The 21311-nt window shown below is 45.6% G+C and overlaps 3 protein-coding genes across 3 annotated transcripts; 2 read left to right on the top strand and 1 right to left on the bottom strand.

Moving 5' to 3' along the window:
- Nucleotides 1–2674: 2674 nt before the first annotated feature.
- On the top strand, nucleotides 2675–3229 carry ATNIH1004_005379 (uncharacterized protein; the record flags this gene model as incomplete). Its single annotated transcript, XM_033570033.1, has 3 exons — nucleotides 2675–2813; nucleotides 2970–3094; nucleotides 3149–3229. The coding sequence occupies 3 exons, from the start codon at nucleotides 2675–2677 to the stop codon at nucleotides 3227–3229; spliced, it is 345 nt and encodes a 114-aa protein (XP_033426065.1).
- Nucleotides 3230–13677: 10448 nt separating this feature from the next.
- On the top strand, nucleotides 13678–14175 carry ATNIH1004_005378 (uncharacterized protein; the record flags this gene model as incomplete). The annotated part of the gene is made up of 1 exon (XM_033570032.1): nucleotides 13678–14175. The coding sequence occupies one exon, from the start codon at nucleotides 13678–13680 to the stop codon at nucleotides 14173–14175; it is 498 nt and encodes a 165-aa protein (XP_033426064.1).
- Nucleotides 14176–19591: 5416 nt separating this feature from the next.
- ATNIH1004_005377 (fungal specific transcription factor domain-containing protein) lies at nucleotides 19592–20944 on the bottom strand (the record flags this gene model as incomplete). Its single annotated transcript, XM_033570031.1, has 3 exons — nucleotides 19592–19811; nucleotides 19873–20630; nucleotides 20708–20944. The coding sequence occupies 3 exons, from the start codon at nucleotides 20942–20944 to the stop codon at nucleotides 19592–19594; spliced, it is 1215 nt and encodes a 404-aa protein (XP_033426063.1).
- Nucleotides 20945–21311: the final 367 nt, after the last annotated feature.

The following is a 21311-nucleotide window of genomic DNA, read 5'->3' as shown; positions in this document are numbered from 1 at the left end:
GAAGGGGAGGGATCTATACAGTAAAACACAAGATAAATGGCCTGTTGGAACATGTGAAACACTACGTTATTTAAGGTTTGAATTGGAATATCATAAAATATGCCGTTTTGCGTACTAATTTACCATTGGATAAATTTAACACCTTGCCTCTGCATTAGCACTAATAGTGCCCTAGGTGGATACGGAGCAACAGTATTAGAGAAACCCCCACACCATGGCTGGCAAGAAGAGCAATAGACCGTCCAAACAATAACGCATAGATCAGCGGCTAAAAAGCAGAGTAGTTGGCAAGGTTGTTGCACTGACAATAATGTAGAAGGGGATAAGACCTTGTACTGTAACCAGTGCAATATCCCCCCATTTACCGAGATCAATGATGGGGTGGCTTTTCCACATCATCGAGTAGGATGATGTTCAGCTGAAGAATTAGCAAACAAAGGTTGAAGCAAGAAAGAGCAAAAACACATAGGAGATAAAGCGGCTAGAGAAATATGTATTGTAGATCAGTGTTAAGCCGGATCTAATGGTCGCCGTGCCTTCCTATAAGCGAATTCATATTAACAAAGTAGGTAGGAGGTTGACTACCAGCCTTTATATGCAAGTAGGTTGTGGACCTAGCTATTACTTACCAGCTCATGTACCATACGCATTCGCCTTTCCAGGCTTGCTGGCATGCCACTGATTGTCATCCAGGTTCCATGTTTTGCGCGGTTGAGCGAGGAGGGGCGATCCATTCATTTATTACTCATATTGCACATTATTGTACGAAACACCACGTTCGTTGTCGTGGCGATCAGGACAACTCCTAGTGCAGTTGTTAATGTCTGGCTATATTTCCATAGAATATGCCGTACTGTACCTTCTAACTCAAACTCACCTTCGAAAGCGTCAAAAGCGTGCCATTATGGTAAGCTAGATCTTAACCTTTTAATCGTCAGCTGATTTTCTCTGCTCCAAAGTAATCTGCAGCTTTTAATGTGATAGTTTGATGCGCATTAACGCTCGGGCTAACTGCCTTTAAATGCTGGAACCTTTTCTTATCGTTAACTTAATGGTGATATCACTCTGAATTGGTTCCAGCCCAATCTTTATTAGCCAATTTTAGGCTAACCGATAGGGTGTCAAATTGCGCTGGAAATTCCCTAGCCCGAAGGCAATGGCTCGGGGGCCTTTCGGCGCGTTTCATGGCAGCTGACGGTGCTGAAAAGGATGTGCCCAAAGATTGCGAATTTTTATCTGGAAATGGAGGATGGACAGCAGGTATTTTCTGTGATATTTTAAAAGCATCCCGTTGTACGTCCATTTGCATTGGGGCTTTATCTTGGGCTGACACCATGGCAAGGGACAAGATCCCTTTTTAGGCCAGTTAGCCTTGAATACCAGTAATTATTCTTTTAAACGAAAGGCTCTTACAGAGAACGAAATGTAGAGGCTTCATTTTGAACTCCCACGTGGTGGAGGAGAAGTTGTAAAGTCTAGAATTAAAAGACGCAAGGCACTTCTGCTCTAGGTGACTTCTGTCTAGAAAGGCATGATAATTTTCTACTGTACTACAGAGCGGGTTATATTTATATTCCTTTCTGTGCCCCTTCTGCATTGCAAAAGAACTGTAAACTTGGTTATCCACCTATTATTCCCTAAAGCCTCAGGTCTACGGAATAACCGCTACAAATATTTGGCCAGGCCACCACTGTGGAGCCGCGAGATACCTGTAACTTGCCAAGTAGTACTCCATAGGGAGCAAACATCTTAACAATTACATACTATTACTGTAGCCTGGGTGCTAAGTTATCACAACAATCGTGGCAGTCCAGAACGTTCTGTATTATTTGGCAAGTAAACAAGCTGGGTGAAGACCATGCTTGGCCAAGGGCTTGGGAAACTTTGGGACTGCTCCACAGGACTGTGTACACAACATAGTTGGGGTGAGGGTATAAAATGTATAAATCACATAACTCCACTTTAAATTTAGCTTGACTCTTGGTTTCATTAGCCTTGGTACAAATTTATGATAACTATATAGGCGTAAGATCCAAAATCTAAGACGAATAAAATAGTATCTGTCTTAGTCTGCGTTTAATTGGCCTTGGCACAAATGTTATGACAACTACATCGACAGACATGAGATCTGAAATCCAAGTGAGACGAATAAAACATTATCTGCCTTGGTCTGCGTTTAATTGGTCTTGGCACAAATGTTATGACAACTACATATAGATAGACATGAGATCTGAAATCCAAGTGAGACGAATAAAACATTATCCATCTTGGTCTGCGTTTAATTAGCCTTAGCGATGTCTTCACGGCAATTCAAATTAATTGTATTGGTGTGTGTGAGTATTTGAGTGTAATATTTGTTTACAAATTTTACCTTAATGCACGCATCTATCGGCCTTGGCTGTTAATATCTGGTGGGCCCAGAATCGCCAGAATTTTCCAAGGACCAGGAGTATAATGGACGCCAAGAGCATTACGTAACATCCAAATGTATTCTATTAAAAGTAGATTCCTCATCTGCGTATAAAAAACCCCTAAACCTCCGGATGATAGGATCAGGTTCGTCTATCTGTTAATTCAGTCTTTGGCTCGGCACAACCCCGCTGAATCGTTAGCTGAATCGTTAATCTACTAGTTTCATTGGCGTCGACATTGTATTTGGTTTTACAATTCAACCATGAAGCCTTTTGTTGGAATCCAAGCTGCACTCCTCGCGCTGGCGGTCCAGATTACTGCCGCCGCTCCTCATCCCCCCCCAGAAGATGCACGACTGACGGAGTCCACTGGACTCTTATCGTATGAACCTGCTGTAGCTAGTATGTTGTATACAGATACAGCTGTACCGGTAAGGACCAAATTACTCAGTGACCTATTGTACATAAAATCCTTACTATATATTGAGCAGGAAGTGCCACATGGAAGCCCAGAAAAACGTTCTACTTCTAAGGTCGCTGTTAACCCATACTACAAAGGTAAAGGGATTGCTATTGATCTCCCTGCCGATTGCCCAGTCCCAGATGCTTCTTGGTGGACAAATGAGGAATTAAGAGAAGAAGAAATAAAGAAGGATTCTAAAGAGACGGCTAACCCGCTTAAGGTGAGGTTTATCCGGGATTATACTTTGATAGAGACCCCTGGTTAACTGAAATAGGAGTTCCTCGATGTCATAGAAGCACCGTTCGAGGTCGTGGAAGAAACGGTAAAGACGTTTCTACAGGGAATAATGACTTAGCCAAGGGCAACACCTGTGAAGGGGTGTCGAGACGTTAATGCCGGTTTACACGCAATGGTCAAAGAATTATAAGGTATCGGATGAGACTGGTTCAAATCTTTCTAAGAATCGGAGCGAAATAACCAATTCTTAAACTACCCAGTATACGAGAAGGATGGAAGTTCCTGAACACACGTGGAAGACATTCCAGTGTAGGCTGTGGTTAAAACAGTCGGGAAGGCAGAGGGTTGGACCTACGAGCATTGGTGCCCAAGTCTATAAGGGATTCCTGCAAACTTGTGCCGATGACGGCATAGGCATCCGGCTCAAAATCCCTTGGATTTTTATTGGCCCTAGGCATCGATACAATAGAGCACCCAACCATTCTCGATTTCTGTTGGCCATTCCAGGAGTGGGAGAGTTTGCTGAAGCTGCCAAGGCTGCCGAAGAAGGCATAAATTCGCAGAAAAGCAGCCAGACTGCAGAAGTTAGCCATATTCAGGAAGATGAGCCTGGCCGAAATTAAGCAATCGCAAATGCAGATAAAGAGATCTGCAGCAATGCGCAGAGCTGCCGCTAACTCAGCCAAAGGACCGAATAGAAGCCAAAGCTTTGAGCAAGCAGTTAAAGCTGACAAGCATCTAAGGCTGCGGACAAAGAATTATGAGAGTGGAGAAGCCAAGAAGCTTTGCCGACGTGGACCGTTGTGTCTTGGTCTGCACGGGCGAAAATGCTCGGCGAAGAAGCTCCCGGAGAAGGTGCTAACCGGAGCCAGGCACGCCGAAACAGGAAGGAGAGAAGGACCAGGCGCATGAATAAGAAGCAGAGACGGGTCAGAGACATCTGGCAAGCCCCAGGGCAGAACAAACCCACGGAGATGGCTACGAGAACACGGCAACAACCCACGGAGATGGCCAGGAACACGGACAAAACCCACTGGAGATGGTAGAGAACACGGCTTCAACCCCACTGGAGATGGCTAGAGAACACCAAAACCCCACTGAACTTCTATAAGTAGCCTGCTGAGAAGGTTGCTTTCATCGGTTTATTGTGGGAACATACCGACCCAAACCACTACTCGCCCGCTCCTCGCACCGAGCTACATTGATGAGCTAGAAAAGACGGGACGCAGGAATTGAGCTCCGGCAAGCGATTTCCTCAAGGAAAATGGCTTGATAACATTATTAGCCTAAATTCGAACGTTTGTCAAAGCGGAGGAGACCTCCTGAAGAACGGGGAATAGTTATACCCATCTTCCTGTTAAGGACTTCCATCCTCCTACACTTGATGATTTACGTACAGGGGTGGCTGAATACAATAATCATGAGCTACACTTGTCTGGTGTGGCTTTGGGCATGGAAGGACAGGAACAATGATTAGTGCAATCCAGATCGAAGTCAACGCTAAGAGTGGGTTAGAAAGGTTAACAGAAGACCTCTTCAAGAAGAACCACGTTGAGAAAGAGAGCCAATTCAAAATTCTTGAAAAGTTCCAGGAGAAACTGTTCAGAGGCGGACGTGTATTTCAAAAGTCATGAGCAGGCACTGTGACGGATATCTGCCAAATGATATGGCCGTGGGTGGGTGTTAGGGACCTACTATATTCGGTATGGTCACGTGGCCTCACTTAGTCACCCATCTAGATAACTAGTTAGCTCGCCCGAGCCCCCTGAATTGAAGAGAATTGCGCCTCGCGGAGAGATTCACTCTACTGTACGATTCAATAACCACGACAGACCCAGATAGAATAGAACGGCGCCTGATTGTCGGGTGATTGTCGAGTTTCCCTACGATATAAAATTGTCGAAATTGTGTACCGAGCGGGACCAACCCGGACCGATGGCGGACCCACCCATGGGAGGACCCGAACCCCATCCCACCACACCCATGATACCAACGCCAGCTTCTCAGCCGAGAACTTCCAGCCTCGGGTTCCAATCGAACCACTTCCTGAGTCCCCCAAAAAAACACGGAGCGGTGACACCTTCACGCCATCAGAAAGCACGGGTCGGGTTAATACCCGAGAGGTGTAGAGACTCGTCAGCACCCTGAAAGATATTATCAATCACCAATCCAGACTTATCGAATCCACCAAGGTGGAAATCCTAGAGGTCAAGCACGATCAGAATATCCTCCACGATCAGAATGGAAAGCTCCGTGACGAAATTAGAGCTCTGAGAGAGCAAATTGAAACCCTGACGCCGGTGGCCCCAGCCAGGCCATGGGCTGAGGTGGCGGCCACCGCCAACAATAGCTCCCTCCAGCCAAGCCACCAACGACCCGAGAAAGAACAGAATTGCGTCTGAATCAGCACCCAAAGATCTTTTGTGGACCCAAGAGATAACGATAATAGTGACGGAAACACCTTCGGGTGTATCTCTCCACTGATGCTGCCAACACCTACATCCGCACTGCGCTGCTAAACACCGCCACGCAAGACGCCGAGGTCGCAGGCATTGGGACTACCAAGACGGGTTATGTTATTCGTTTCAAACAATAGCCACCGATAATCCGTCGCACATATACTCACTCTTTTACTCGGACATCAGGTGTCGGCCGAAGCGGCTCGCCATAATACGGGATGGCTGAACGAACTAGGGAACAGTACGAAAATAGTGAAACCAGGTTCAGCGTCGTTGTCCACCGCACCCCAACAGAGGATTTCGAATTGGAGAATGCAAGCGCTCAGGCGATTGAGAAAATCATAGAAGGAAACAATCTGGTGGAACATGGCTTCCAGATCGAAGAGGTGGCATGGCTTAAGCAGAAGGACAAGACGTTAGGGAAATTTGCATCGCTCGGTATCTGGTTCGACACTGCGGAAGGAGCCGAATATATCTTAAATAATGGCCTCCTAGTCGGCCAGAGGTACGTTGGCAGCGTGGAGCGCCGAGAGATCAAGAAAAAGAGATACTTCTAGTGCCAACGTTTCGGACACCTAGCATGGTCGTGCAAGGAAACACCACGGTGTGGACACTGTGCCGGCCAACACGAGCGGCAAGATGCCCCCCAGGGGTTAGAGCCCGATGCTCGATGCAGGGAACACCCAACGGGATCGACAGTGCCCAACCCCGCACTTCCAACCCCTATTAATGTTAGAGACGAACCTACGCATACTACAGTTGAATATTATAAATCAGGACCTAGGATGGAAGCACTCATCAACGACCACCAAAGCCAAAACCTGGATATCTCTTAATCCAGGAACCGTCTATACTACCTATAAACACATGTAATCACAGCGCCTGGCGCCTATATCACCGACCATCAGACTGACGCAGTTCGGTTTCGTACCTTCTATGTTAATGAAATCCACCTCTCACATCGGCAGATCCCTGCGACCACCCGACTTAACCGCAATCAAAATCTGGATGGCAGACTCCCAGATGCTTCTCTTTTCAGTTTACTCCACCCGTCCCATATTACCCCAACAAGGGCGCAACAGCACTACGCAATCCAGAACACAATAACCACTCTCTCCGGGACAATTATAGATCAACGAGCGTAGTCTCGCGGGAGACTTTAACCGCACCACCCGACTGGGGGGAACCACATTCAGCCGCAGTTTACTGAGGACGCAAGCGAATTAATTAATTTTTTCCAGGCGAACAGCCTACACGGCTGTCCCCCGAGGAACGGCAACCTTCTGGTCTCTCAGCACCAGGGAGGACTCCACCATCGACCAGACGTAACAAACCGGCCAGATCTACTATCAAGTGCCACTCTACCACGACAACTACGGTCAGATACCGTGCCACTATTGGATGAACCTAGACCCAGCGTAACCTCGAAAGGCGAAGAAGGCCTTTAACCGCGCAGACTGGGGAGATCGCTAGTGAGGTGCTTCAACAGATGGGTCGTGGAAAGAGGTGAAAACCAGACCGGCGCTAGACAAGGTAGTGGAAAGGTTCACGAAGAACGCAGCGGCAGGGAAGACAACCCCTAACCTACACCAACACCATATTCCAAGCGCTGGTTCACGCCAGATCTAAAATCCACAGACCGAGGTTAATAATCACGCCGGAAGTGGCAAGAGAGCTGTGCAGAGCTCGGGCAAAAGCATGCTCGCTCAGCGTCCCTCTTTACGAGGTGCAACAAAAATGACGCGCATGGACTCGAATAATTAAGAAAGCCAAAGCATTACATTGGAATCAGTTCCTGGACAAAACCGGGGAAGGGAAGCTCTGGAAAGCGGCCACATGCATGAAACCACGAGAGGCCTGGGGGAGCATCTCGACCTTGCACGTGGATACAGACCAGCTCACAGAGAATAAAGACAAGGCGCAGGCTTTCCTAGACGCTTTCTTCCCGAAGATGGACGAACCCCACAAGGATCCGCTAAACCAGCCATCTCTGGAACTCCCGTGACAACCTATTACCGAGCTAGAGATCCAACGATCCCTCAACCCCGCAAAAGGCTCTACAGCACCTGGCGAGGACGGCCTACCAACGCTCGTATGGAAGCACCTTTGGAAGTTTTTTAAGAAGATTATTACCAAAATTTTCACCACGTCCATCAACCTAGGATACCACCCAAAGCGATGGCGGAGTGCGAAGATCGTGGTGCTGCGGAAACCTGGAAAACCAGACTATTCAATTCCCAGAGCCTATTACCCGATTTCACTCCTTAACACACTTGGCAAACTACTTAAAGCTGTTATGGCTCGACGACTATCGTATCTCGCCGAAAAACATGGTCTGCTACCAGACACGCAATTCGGACGACCAGGCAGAACAACTGAATAGGCCCTGCTAGTTCTTGCCAATGCAATTGACCGAGCGTGGTATAAATGCAAGGTTGTGACGCTTATCGCGTTCGACCTAAAAGGAGCCTTCAACAGAGTCAACAAAGTTAGCCTGGACGTCCGCCTCCAGGCAAGAAGGATACCAGCGGTGGCACGAAAGTGGATCGCGAGCTTTATGAGCGACCGCCACGCAAGCATAGGGTTCGACGACTTCCGCACAGAGGTAACACCACTGGCAAATGCTGGATTAGCACAAGGCTCACCCCTCTCCCCTATTCTGTCCGCTTTCTTTAACTCTGACCTGGTCGACCAACCCATCACATTTCACGGTGGCGCATCAGCCTTTACTGACGATTACTTCCACTGGCGAGTAGGCCGCTCAGCCGAAGAGAACCTAGCCAAGATTCAGTCGGAAGATATCCCCCGCTTGAACATGGGCCCACGAACCGGGTCCTGCTTCGCAGCAGAAGACCGAACTATCCACTCACTAGGAAAAGGGCGAACAGCTCCAGGGACAGGTAGTTATAAGTGGAAATTATCCAACCCTACCAAAGCTAAGCTGCTAGGCGTGATCTTCGACCAGGAGCTAGGTGGAAAGAACAGTCCAGCAAGCTTTAAACAGGCAACCAAAGTGACCATCGTTAAGCGGGCTACGCATCTGCGCCCAGAGAGATGCGACAGTCTACCAAGCCTGTGTCACCCGGCCGTGGACTATGGTACAGTCTGGCACAACCCACTCCGGGACAAAACCCACCTTCGACACTAAACAATCCAGAGGACCTATATTCGCATCCTGTCGCATTTAGACAGTGGCACTACAACTCTAGAGTGAAGACACGTCTTCCCACGCACTCGTCGCGCCAACGAGCCCAGAAACTATCGCAAGACTCATACTCTCCACGTGACCACCTATCTGGAGTGCGCTATCACGAGCCGAAAAGAATAACCTGGGTCATACGCTTGCTTCCCACTAGCGGAAGCACTAAGACTGAATCTAGAAAGACTAACACTGGAGAATCGACCCAACACCGCGCCACCGTGGCGAGCCGAGTCTTTCACGGAAATTAGGTCGAGTCAGACTGGGAGACGCGAGAGAACGTGCTGAGACTGTTAGGGCCACATCCGACCTGATCGTCTACTCGGATGCCTCGGGGCGTGAAGGTTACCAGGGAGCCGCCGTCGTAGCACTCGAGACAATCTCGAGATTATAGAATCCAACAGGTCCAGGTAGGACCGATGGACCGATGGTTAGTCCATGTAGCAGAGTTAATAGGCATTTTTCGCGCTATCAGCTAGGTATTCAAGCTCGCCCATAGCTGCCCCAGAGCAGGTGGCGGAATAACAACAGCAACGATCCTCTGTGACAGCAAATCCGCCTTGCAAGCAATCCAAAACCCAGGAAACCAATCAGGCCAATAAGTTATCCATGCGATCCTCCATGAAGCGGCAGAGGTTCAAGCCCGGAATATTGTACTCCGCCTGCAATGGCTACCGGGGCACTGTAAAAATATAGTGAACAACGCAGCAGATCAACTGGCCAAAAACACTGCACACTCAGGCAAAACGCACCCCTTCCGTCCCCTGCTTACAAGGAGGAAGGAGTTTATCCGAAGCAAGACCCTCGCTCAGTGGGAGCAAGAATGGACATCTACAGCCAAGGGTAGTCACCTACGGAGAATCGACAACACATTCCCAGCCACCTACACTAGAAGACTATATGGGAACCTACCGAGGAAACGTGCATACCTGCTAATGCAGCTACGAACGGGCCACAGCTGGTTGTCCACCGACGCCAAGGCTCATCAATTTCGTGGCAACAATCACTGCGCGTGCGGCGCGCAAGAGACGGTTACCCATATGCTGGTGGACTGCCCTAAATTAAGGGAATTGCGAAGGGAGTTGAGGAGAGAAGTTGGGGACGCGTTTAATTGCACGTCGAATCTCCTGGGAGGCTTAAAAAAAGGTAAGAAATGTAAACCAGACAACCGTCTCACGGGCCCGGACTGTCAAGGCCGTCTTGGACTTCGCAGAGGTGTCACAGCGGTTCTGAAGTCGCGCGCCACGAGGGCAGCCTAACAATGGGAACGGCAATTAGGCCACGACAGGCCTTGACAAGGCTCTAAGTTCGTTTTTTAGGAAGTCGTGCACTCTACATGTACATACAGGGATATACATAGTTGAGGTAGCCTGCATATCGCTTTGGCGAGAGGTCAGGGTAAGAAATCCATCCATCCATCCTCCATCCATTCTGTACGCTGAGCTTGATGACCGTTCAGTCATCGATTTGCGTCTTTTTGGCTGTGGCGTAGTGGTAAAGCTCAGCACTACTATGCAGTCGGACTTAGGTCCTCACACTAGGCCCTGGCACGGTGCAGCATCCAGTGTCTAAAATTTCTTTCCATCCCTTCTAGGCCTCAGCAGGCCTGAGCCTGAGCAGAGCATGTTTAATTCGGCTTGGTAATCTGTGGTCTCGACCTTCGACGAAACAATGAAACATGATATTTTGCCATCTCTCCCGAGCCGGGGCCTAGACGTCGCCAAATCGCGGGTTGGGTTTCGGCAACCCGACCCAAAACCCGCCAAAAAAAATAAATATTCGGAGGCGGGGGGGTGCGGCACTAATACGGTAATATATACACCTAGTTATTATAAATCTTCACATTAAACTTTCAGAATTTCATATGCATTACCGTAATTTATTAGGCTTTGGATTCTTGGCGGATTTCTGGGTAACCCAAAAAGCAATATTGCGAGGTCTTGTTACTAGGATCCACTTCAGTCCTTCCTCTCCTTAAACAGCTTCGGGAATTGTTTCTAGCAGCCCCACACAAGCGTTATTACATAGCCCCCGCACTCAGACTGCCCTAACCACTTGTGTATAGTAGATATATTATAAATACAATTGGTTAAATAGTATATGACTATTTTTATATTGTCACGAGTCCCAGAGCCTGGCCCATAATCCAGCCCCTTAAATTGTGACTCCGTGAGTAACCATACCAAGAATTCATCTCTGCCAAATGTTCCAGATGTTTACAGCAGTCTCGGGATTGGATTCTTTCTCTGCTAGGATGTCTTTCTGTCCCACATACATAGCATGAACTCCACAATTTTAGTGTATGGCCGATGAGGTGGTGGACCTACGGTCCTGACCCCATGACCAAGGTCACGGGACCCACACACATATACGTGGACGGAGTTGATCTCTGAAGGATTTCCTCCTTCCTCTCTTCGTGCTTAGTTTTCTTTCTAATATCAATCAATATCTTCTACGGTTGAACCCTTACATGTTATCGTAGTCTGGGCATCTCACAGGCGATAGCGGAAGCTGGAATAGAGCTCGGCAAATATCCGCAGGTTATCTGTTATCTGCAGATATTCCCAGCTCTACTTATCTAAGATAGCTTAAATAAGTTTTTGTCTTTTTCACTTACATGCATGTAACAGGTGGGTCCTTTCAAGAGCTTTTTTAGAGGTGTGTATAAATACATTCAAAGACTCTGAGCAACTAGATGTCAGGGCTTAGGTCGAACCCTGCCTGAGGCACCAAGTCTGCTTTATTCACTGTTGATCGCACAATGTAGAGATTTCCCACATTTCCGGTACGATAGAATTCTTTCTTTCTTTCTTTCTTCTCTACGTTTGATGTTTCGTTAGATCGCCACCTTAGATATAATCTATCCATTTTACCAAGGTGTATAGGATCATCACAATGCGAGCATAGTAATCCTGAGGGGGAATGTTGTGAATCAAGACCGGATCTGTAGAAGAGCTTCATACATGAAATAGATTCTAGAACCTGATTGATTGGAAATTAATCCAGTGTTCACCTTTTATATAAGCCCTCGGGTTTTAAATGAGAATACGACAATTAATCTTTGAGTTACAACGGCGTTGAAAGGTGGTAGTTTGTTGCATTACGCGGTGCGTTGCATGACCCCGTGATCTACGTTCAAGCTCAATTGGTTTGAATTAACGTTGCCGCCCATCTGCCGCCCGTTCCCGCCTGCCGCCCGATTGCTCTTACTGTCTGATTATGTGGGATATTGGTACGGAGGTGAGAATTGAATGTATTCAGAAGGATATTCTGCCCAACCCCTCTATGAGGAGTATTGGGTATATATATTCACATGATGTCCCAATATGGACTAGCTTTATTCTGACACTTACTCACCGACTTTTAGACTTCATGTTTTCAACACCTCATATATCAACGAATATGGATCCAATTGAAGCGGCAATAGAAGCAATCAATTCGTTGGAACCTGGAGAAACGATCAATTATACTAAAGTTGCGAAAGAGTTTGATATTGACTGACATACACTGCGAAGACATCAAGGAAAACAGCAGTCAAGGAAGCAGCAATATGAGGACCAGAAACTACTCAACAACCAGCAGGCCAAAGCTCTTATTAAATATATCAATGAATTGACAGAGCGAGGCCTTTATATCTCACATGAAATGCTACGAAATTTTGCAAAGGATATTACAGGAAAGAAGCCGGGAAACCACTGGCCGGAGCGATTTCTGAAGCGATATAAGGATGATATTGACAGCAATATGACATCAAGCATGGATAAGGCACGCCTCCGCGCCGATTCTGCAGCTAAATATGACAAATATTTCAAGATGCTAGCTCAAAAAATTGCACAATATCAAATTCAGCCGGAAAATATGTGTGACGGCCAAGCAACTCGATGAAATTGGTGCTATCTAACGAAAATTTCAAGCGTGGGGAGGAGGAAGAAAGGTGGTGAGGGGACTATGCGGGGAGATAAACAAAGCTAGATACAAACAATGCAAAGAGGCTACATGGTGAGTTCGTCACAATATGTACAATATGGATGAAAAAGGCTTTCTTATTGGAATCTTGCAGAAAGGCAAAAGAATCTTTTCACGTCGCCAATTTGAGCTAGATGGCTCCAAGAGACGCCTACAAGATGGCTCTAGAGAATGGATTACTTGTATAGCCTGTATTTGCGCTGACAAGACCTCGCTGACCCCGGGATTGATATATCAAGCTGCTTCAGGCAATATTCAAGATTCCTGGGTACAAGACTTCAAATAGAGAAACACCACTGTTTTTTTGCATCATCACCATCTGGTTGGACAAATGACGATCTAGGATACGCATGGCTTACGAATATCTTTGATAGAGAGACTAAAAGTAAAGCGCGGCGGCGCTGGAGGCTTTTAGTACTTGATGGCCATGGTTCTCATGTCAATACACGCTTTCTTAATTACTGCATGGACAACAAGATCTTTGTAATGACCTATCCACCTCATTCTACGCATACGCTGCAGCCTCTTGATGTCAGTATCTTTGCACCGCTTGCCCGGACATACAGTGACAATCTGGAGGCATTTTTATATGAATCTCAAGGTTCTGCAGCTAGCAAGCGGGATTTCTTCCGCCTGTTCTTTCCCAGTTGGGAAAGAGCTTTTCACCAAAAAATATTGAATCTGCATGGAAATCTTGCGGTTAGACCATGGAACCCGGAGATTGTTTTAGCGATTTCAAAAAGAGGAAGTGAGGCCATCACCAGCTCTTCAACCCGCTCTATCTTAGCTGCAATGACTGGCAACGCATTGAAACAAGCTAGAGCAAGCTGTTGCTAATGTACTTAATAAGAACACCCAGAAGCTTATTGCTACGATGCGTAACCTCTGTACAGAGAATATCTTGCTTAAGAATAATGCAGCGGCCTCGAGAACGCCTTGTCAATGAAACAAGAACGGCAGCGAGGAAAGCCTTTACTCTTTGAGCTTCGCGCTCCTGAAAATAGATATGCGGTGTTTTACTCACCTAACAAAGTTCAGCAAGCGCTGGAACTTCAGGCAGCCAAGGATCGTGAGATAGAGCTTGCTAAAGCTTCAAAAGAGCAAGACAAGCTTCGCCGTCAGCAGGAAAAGGAGGAGAAACAGCGCTTAGTTCAAGAGAGAAAGCAGAATCGAGAAACTCAGCGTGTAAAAAAGCAGCAAGAGATGGAGGCAAAGCAGCGGAAGAAAGAGGAAGCGCGGATCGCTAAGGAGGCCTCTGTACAGCTTCAAAATGACTTTAGATCTGTTAAAAAGAGCAAGCCTAAGACAGCTAAGCGTTCTACAGTTCAAAATACTGCAGATATCGCTCCTACGCTGCTTGATGAGGTTGTACAGACCCCTACGCCTACAAACCGTCGAGGCCGGCAGATCCGCCTCCCACAACGCTTTCGCGATGCTTAAAATTTGAATGTAGCAACTTTAGAACCTCAAAAACACTATACTAGGATATCTAATTAATATACTAATACTATGTAGCTCAAAAGCTTCATTTTTTGTTGGTGGTGCAGAACGTTGAAATCGGGCGGCAGGCGGGAACGGGCGGCAGATGGGCGGCAACGTTAAGGCTCGATCAGGTAACCTATAGAGCTTCATATGCAGAATAAATTCCGTACAAAATGAGATTTATTGAGAACCATCTGATTTCCATCTTGCATATAAACCCCAAGTTTACAGACGAGAAATTATTAATCTTCTGAAGTACAACAATATATATTGCTTTCCGTCTTCGTGTTCTATTTCCGCTAAATTCCAGATCACACCCGCCTTTTTTTACGTACCCATCAGTTTTCCTGACACCAGTAGTTCATCGGAATTCTGGTAAATGCTGGCGATGTTGCCCTAGTTTCTGATGTTGGCGCTCTCTGTAAGATCGCTGTGCATAAGAACCAGGGCTTTTAACCAATTGCTATTGTTGTGGAACTCAGGGGAAGTGGTGCGCAGGGAGCTATTCTATCAACTACAGGCCAACTAGCCTAATTAGGAAGTAGATGTCATTCAGTGGAAACACCAGGAATCATAGTATCTCAACCAACTGAGTCTCTTGCATTCCTATCTGGGTGCTCAACTAATTATCTAAAGGATTCAGGGGTTGAATCGATTACTCCGCACCGCCAAGTCGGGCGGATTATAGTGTTTCCGTAACTACGGCAAGCCATTACGTCCACTCCGCAACAAAAATAATTTCTCATTTTCTGCCGGCAGAACCATCCCATGTGACTTGCTTGGTTTCACCATATAAATGGCTACTAGTCCTAAGCACCACGTAAAGGTGCAAGTCATGCTTAGGTGTTGTACACAGGGCCTGTACAACTAGGCGTGCAGGTGCTGGTATTAATTCTTGTGCATGTATATAAATCATTATACCTACCTAAAGAAGAATAGGATGATTCTTATCCCCCTCCCTCCCTTCTCCTCCTCGTTGTCTAATAGAGTAATCGGATTCTCCTGTTCACCTTCTTCAGCGTCTAAATTAATTGGATGCTGCTAAGAGGAACCGATTGCCTGCTGATGCTCTCCTCCAGTACCCAGGCCAACAGCCCGCTCTTGTAGTCTATCCAGTGGATATGCTACGGACCGCCAGAGCTCATCCCGTACAGTACAGCGGGCAGCCAGATCCGGCTATTTGCAGTTGGCGCATGCACTACCGAATACACCTGGTACATGGCGACATTCGGTAAACGGACGCATACCTTGTGGAGTGCGGCATCTCTCACAAGGCACTGGCAGTGTCCGCCCACGGGATTGAATAAGCAAGGCATTAATATACGACGGACGATGCTGCATAAGATAACAAGGAGTTATCCTGCCGCGGATAAATATAATGTCTTGCCCTGGAAGGGCCAGCAGCTGCTGACCTATATCAGTATGTACGTAGTTGGCCAAGAGATTGGACTGGCTTGTTGGCAAGACTGGATTCTGTCCAGCAGGCAGGCTCTTGTACATATAGTGAAACCAGCCATCCAATGTAAAAGCTGGAGGGGAGGGGGACACAGCGACGGTTGTTATTATTAAACCTATATAAAGCATTAAAATTAGCCAACAAAATCTTGTCTAATTATTATAAAAATTTAAAGAAATGTTGGAAATCAGGATGCCTAAGGCACCTTCGTATATCCTAGTTCCGTAGGGATCTGATATATCGCACGCAAGGGGCTAAAGGACACGTAGACATAAGGAAGCGTTTATCTACGCTTCCTCTCCAAGATAGAACATACTCACCATGCGATACTAGATCGCACCGATAGTTTCAATATACTATCCAGTCACCGCTATCCTAGCACCTCACGACATAGCTTCTTCCCCAAGATTCTCAACAAGAAACACTTATTATGCTAAGTTTAATCATCTCGCCAAGTTTTATGTACGTACAACATTCTGGTGGGGGTAAAAAGGGGGTAAAGGTGGTAGAGGTAGTAATTGTAGTGGGATTTATGTAGAAAGGTAAGAGAATTTAGAGGGTCTCTACAATTCTGTACAAAACATTCACTATATTTTTTCTGCCTAAGGCTGTATATATTCAAATACCTCACTTATTTTCAAAAAAAGGGCCATATTCCTTTATCCTCTCCTTATCCTTCTCACCTAGTGCATACTTCTTTCTTGTACGGTAAGCCAGCTCACTTGGAGACGAATCCTTTTCTGTACAAAAAAACGAATTACCTGGTGATGAAGATTGAATAGATCTTTTTCAAGAGATAGGTAAAGTAAAAGTCTGTTCAGAGCTTTCTCTTAGAAAAAGAGGATCTTTCTCCTTTTTTTTTGTTTTTCTTTTTTGACCTTAACCTTCTCTTCCTCTTTTTTAATAGGAATGTTATTATTGTACGGTGCAAGATAGCGCTTAATTACCAAGAAGATTTAGTAGTCTCTCTCACCATTGACCGTACAATATTCAAACCAAAGTAAGTAGGTCCTCAATTGCTAGACGTCCAGATAGTGTATAGCTAATAAACGTTGGTGCCCGTCCTTTAATTTTGGTAGCTAGTCGAAATGTCTCGTCCTCCTCTTTTCTATAAAGAGGATGTTTAATTATGCGAGGTAAAAGATCTTCAGAGATAAACTCTTTAATATTATCAACCGTACGCGCAGTAATTCGGATCTAAATCCTATCTTATTTTGTTAGCATTGACTATTTTCTTATAATCTTTATACTAACAATTTCACTTAGTGTTTTCGATGCTCTTGGATCGTCCATATTAATGACCCGACGATAATATGCCACTGTAGCTTTGTACGAGGTTGGACGGGTGATATGTTGCTGTCTGCTCCGTCTAGATAATAGTTGAAATACTGGCTGCCGCTGTGATGTACGGGGATAAGAAGAGAATTGTTGGGAGATAGATAATGCATGAGATGTACAGGAAGGAGGAGAATTAGTTAAATAATTAAAATAAGGTAAAGCGCCACAATCAAGACATGCTTCACCTTCTAGATAACTGACCGGTCAGGCCACAAACCTTGACCAAGGTGGCCGCATTTGCAAAGAGAATTATAAGTCTGTACAGATAAAAGAGAAACAGAGAGAATAGGAATCTGTACAAGATATAAAAAAGATACTTTGTTTGCTATGCCATGTCAGGCTCCCAGTCAAGCGCCCCAACCGGTCGACTTAGTAATCCCAGTACGGGCTCAGACTGCATATTAATATGCAAGGTGATAGCCTCACGTAGCTGCAGATATTCAGTACAAAACGGTATTGGATCGGCATCCAGTCCATTTGGCAATATATTTTCAGGGTCAAAGCCCATCCCCGAAGCTGTGTACGACAAAATTGCAAGGTTTCTGCAGGAAGATATTAATCAAGCTCTAAATGCTATTAGTAGAAGTTTTGTATAGCTAGGCAAAACATACCATATTCCTGGACATCTCTTTGAAGTCTCTGTACGGTATCATTCTGCACTGGTAGTCCATAATTAGAAATATCTTCATCCGGATAGTGATACAGCATGTACGGCTTGCCAGCAACAGAATTTAGATGTTTTGTTTAGCGTTGAATTCTATGGACATTCCATACTTGGACAAAATTATATGCCTCTGCTCGAATAATAGGCATATAAATACTGTACAAAGCAATCTAATCAGGTATAGAATCCTTTGTAAAAAGACCTTTTTCTTTAAGTGCACGGTGAGCATTCTATAAGCATTAGTATATTCTTATAAAAAAGGATAAAAACATACTCTCTATTTGTACATAGCTGATTCACTTAGCTTTCCCCACCAGGCCTCTATTCTCTGATTCTCTGTACTTAATCCGGTTGTCACGGGCTACGCCTGTATGTTGCTCGGCTTCACCTTCGCTGCGATTGACACATATGATTGGTCCGCTTATCGTAGTCACATGACTCCTTGTAGTATGAGAACGCACACTTCCTCCCCTTCCCTTTCTCCCTTTCAGCGATTCCTCTTTGTGTATATCTAGTTATTAGATAGCAAGGCATTTCGCCCCTTTACACCGGTGATCCAACAATTATTCTCTTGTATAGTAGGATTATGTGCTTGCTGAAGTTGGATATGTGCTGCTTTAAAAAGATTAATCTCCGAGCCATAATCTGATCAAATCAACTTCGGCTGAATCTGTATAGTTTGAACAGTATTAAGATACTGTCGAAGAACAGTAACTGCCGTACGAGCAGAAATCCCACAGTAAATCCAGATTATATAGCGAGAATAGGCATCAATTGCAGTATAAATTTTAATCCCGTACAACTCAAGCTTTAGATATCCATCCACCGACCAAATCCAGTTTGGCCCTGGTACAATATATTCTCCTCGTTGTCTTTGCATATCTTTGTTCCGACGATCAATAGCATCAGGAAGGATTGTACGGTAAATAGAAAAAAGACGATCACTAATAAAAAAAATATTAGCTATAATACTTATTAAAAAAAAAGGTTCGTACCGAGCAATTATATGACCCTGACTGCGTATATATCGATGCAAAAGCTCTTTTCCATATCCCTGGATAATTCCTTTTTCTGCCTCAAGAAGAAGCGCTTGCAGAACCTGCTCTGTTTGAAGTTGCTGCTATTAAGCACCATGTACGCGTCGTAGAAGACCAAGCTTTATGCGGACTCTCCGAAGAGTACAGGGACTTATTGTAAAGCATTCCTTTGCAATGCATAAAGAAGCTCTTTTTCCTCTAGTCCAACCTGAAAGAAAAGCACCTGAATACGAGCATGTAGGCGAGGATCCAAGGTTTTGTACAGTCTTGCTTTTAAGCACCCCATGTTTGAAGGCGAGCCTCTAATATACGCTTGCTGATTTAAATACTGTGCATATCCTTAAGATAAGAAAGAATAAAATCAACTGTTTCTTCTGCTTCATAAAGATTAAGAATATCAGCCTTATACGGCTCAAGATCAATGGATTTGCGACCCATAATGCCTGGTAGTGTAAAGATAAACAGAAGAAAAAGACCTACCTGTACGCAGTAGATATACATCTTCATAATATACTTTATCTTTATGCAGCTAGATTTAGTAGGAAGGCGGTTAAAGGTGCGGTAAGAGAACTTAGCGAGAAATTTGATTGTTGCGGAGTGGACGTAATGGCTTGCCGTACGTAACAGCTATTAACATTAAGGCACCATTTTTAAGATTCTGTATCATGCAACAGTCATGTTTCCCCGCCCAATAAATGCAACATGGGTTGGTCGGGGTGTTGTGAAGGGTTAATACCCACAAAAATCTGGCGCCTGAAAAGCAGCTGACTCTAACATACTGGAATATCGCTGGAACATTTATAGAGGTAATATGGAAAGTAATAAATAACATATAGCCGCTCAAGACGCAGGCCGATCTTGCCATTTCGCACCGGGACACTAAGCCAGTTGGGCGATCTCGATAGCAAGACCAGTAATGTGCGGAATGTCCGTATCTCTAGGGTGATTAAGAGGATTCTGTTGTATAAATAGCCTATGGATTATAAGTGATATATTCTTGAGCAAGTCGACATCACTAGCGGCCTCTGGGTCAAGCGGCCTGCGCAGGACATGGATGTAGAGTACCCCGAGAGCAGTCAAAATGTACCACAGAATGGGCCTGCTATAATGTGTTAGCGTGGGGTAAAAATACGGCACGATTAGGATAGTAATATACGTACCATAAAGCCACATCCCTGAGCAGATGTTCATACACCTTAAGGCAAAGGAGCGTCGAACGGCTTGCGGCAACAGATAGAGCCAAACTGGAACTGATTCCTTGTGGCATTTCGCTATGGGCAACCATCCATTCATTGTATTGGTTAGAGGCGAGGTGAATACGGGCCAAAATAAAGTAATATACTAGCTGCAAAAAAAGCGCATGCATACTGATGTTAGGATTGTCACTAGGAGAGGATAATGTTGGTTGCCAATGTGGTGGTAGTGAGATTCTCCATTGTTCGAGTTCCTCATCCAGCTCCCGAACATGTTTGATAATCGTAGCATCATTAACTTGGACCCGCCTGTTGGAACATAGAGCACTATTAACTCTGGACATGATTATGCTCAATCGCAAATCTACAGGATAAGGAGGTAGCCTGGCAAATAGATCGGAAGGAAGCCTAGACTGTACGCATGGGTCGGAGGCATAGAGACGTTCGATATAGTTTGGTGGTAGCGTGAGATCACACACATCATCATTAATGCTAGGAGGCTCCCCAGTTTGGAGGGACAGCTCTTTGTCGATGGCAAAGCAAAGCCAGAAGAGGGATCGCAAATGTGGTTGTACCGACGATGTCCTTGTGCTAGCAGACCAGCCAGCAGTTGATAAGTCTGGCTCGGAAAATACATATGCACGCAATCCAAATATAAGCCGCGCCGCGAGAGAAGTGAAATACATTGCAGCCTGGACATCCCCCAACTTCTGCTCAATGAATGCCTGTCCGGACGTTAAATGTGAATATACCACGGCACCGTATCCGATGAATAGGAGGAGAAAGTAGGCAGAACACGTACCAGCATGCATAGAGATTGTAGTCCCTCCACGCTGGCAGTCTCGAGTAGAATCCGCGGAAGGAGACTTTGTGCCGCAGTCATATACTGTATACTGTCGAGAGGCACTGTCTCCACCTGTGTACGAAGCACGGAAATAAAAGCGAGAAAAGCAAACACACAGGCTTGTGCACTCGATTTCCCTAGGAGACGGCCATCATCCAACGTACTGTACGCAGTGACAATTGTATCTTGGAACATGGTAGTCTCGATAATGGGGAAAATAAATTTTATATGGGAGCTGCTGTATATCCAAAGGCTCTCGTCCACGACCCTCTTGTCTGGAAGACCTATGTCAGACTGTGACCGTGTCCTCGTGAACTGCTCTTCTGGCTGATTGAGCGCATTTGTTTGAAGCTGCTTATAAACTGTGGTCTGTCTAGCTCGCATATTTACGCAAGGTTTTCTGCCAGAAGTGGCCAAGAGAACTCTTTTCCAGAGGCTCTTGGTTTCTGAGAGGAACCCCGTGTCGTCAGAGCTATTGTTAGCGGGGTTAATACTTCCATTGGCGGCTTCGGAAGAATCACTCTCTGGCACAGCGTAGTCGCTCAGATTCTCATAAGTGGAC

The sequence above is a fragment of the Aspergillus tanneri genome (genome assembly GCF_003426965.1).
Source record: "Aspergillus tanneri strain NIH1004 chromosome Unknown AapTan_4_pilon_pilon_pilon, whole genome shotgun sequence".
NCBI classification, from domain to species: domain Eukaryota; kingdom Fungi; phylum Ascomycota; class Eurotiomycetes; order Eurotiales; family Aspergillaceae; genus Aspergillus; species Aspergillus tanneri.
Note: the sequence above shows the minus strand (reverse complement) of the source record. Positions and strands in the feature narration are given on the sequence as shown.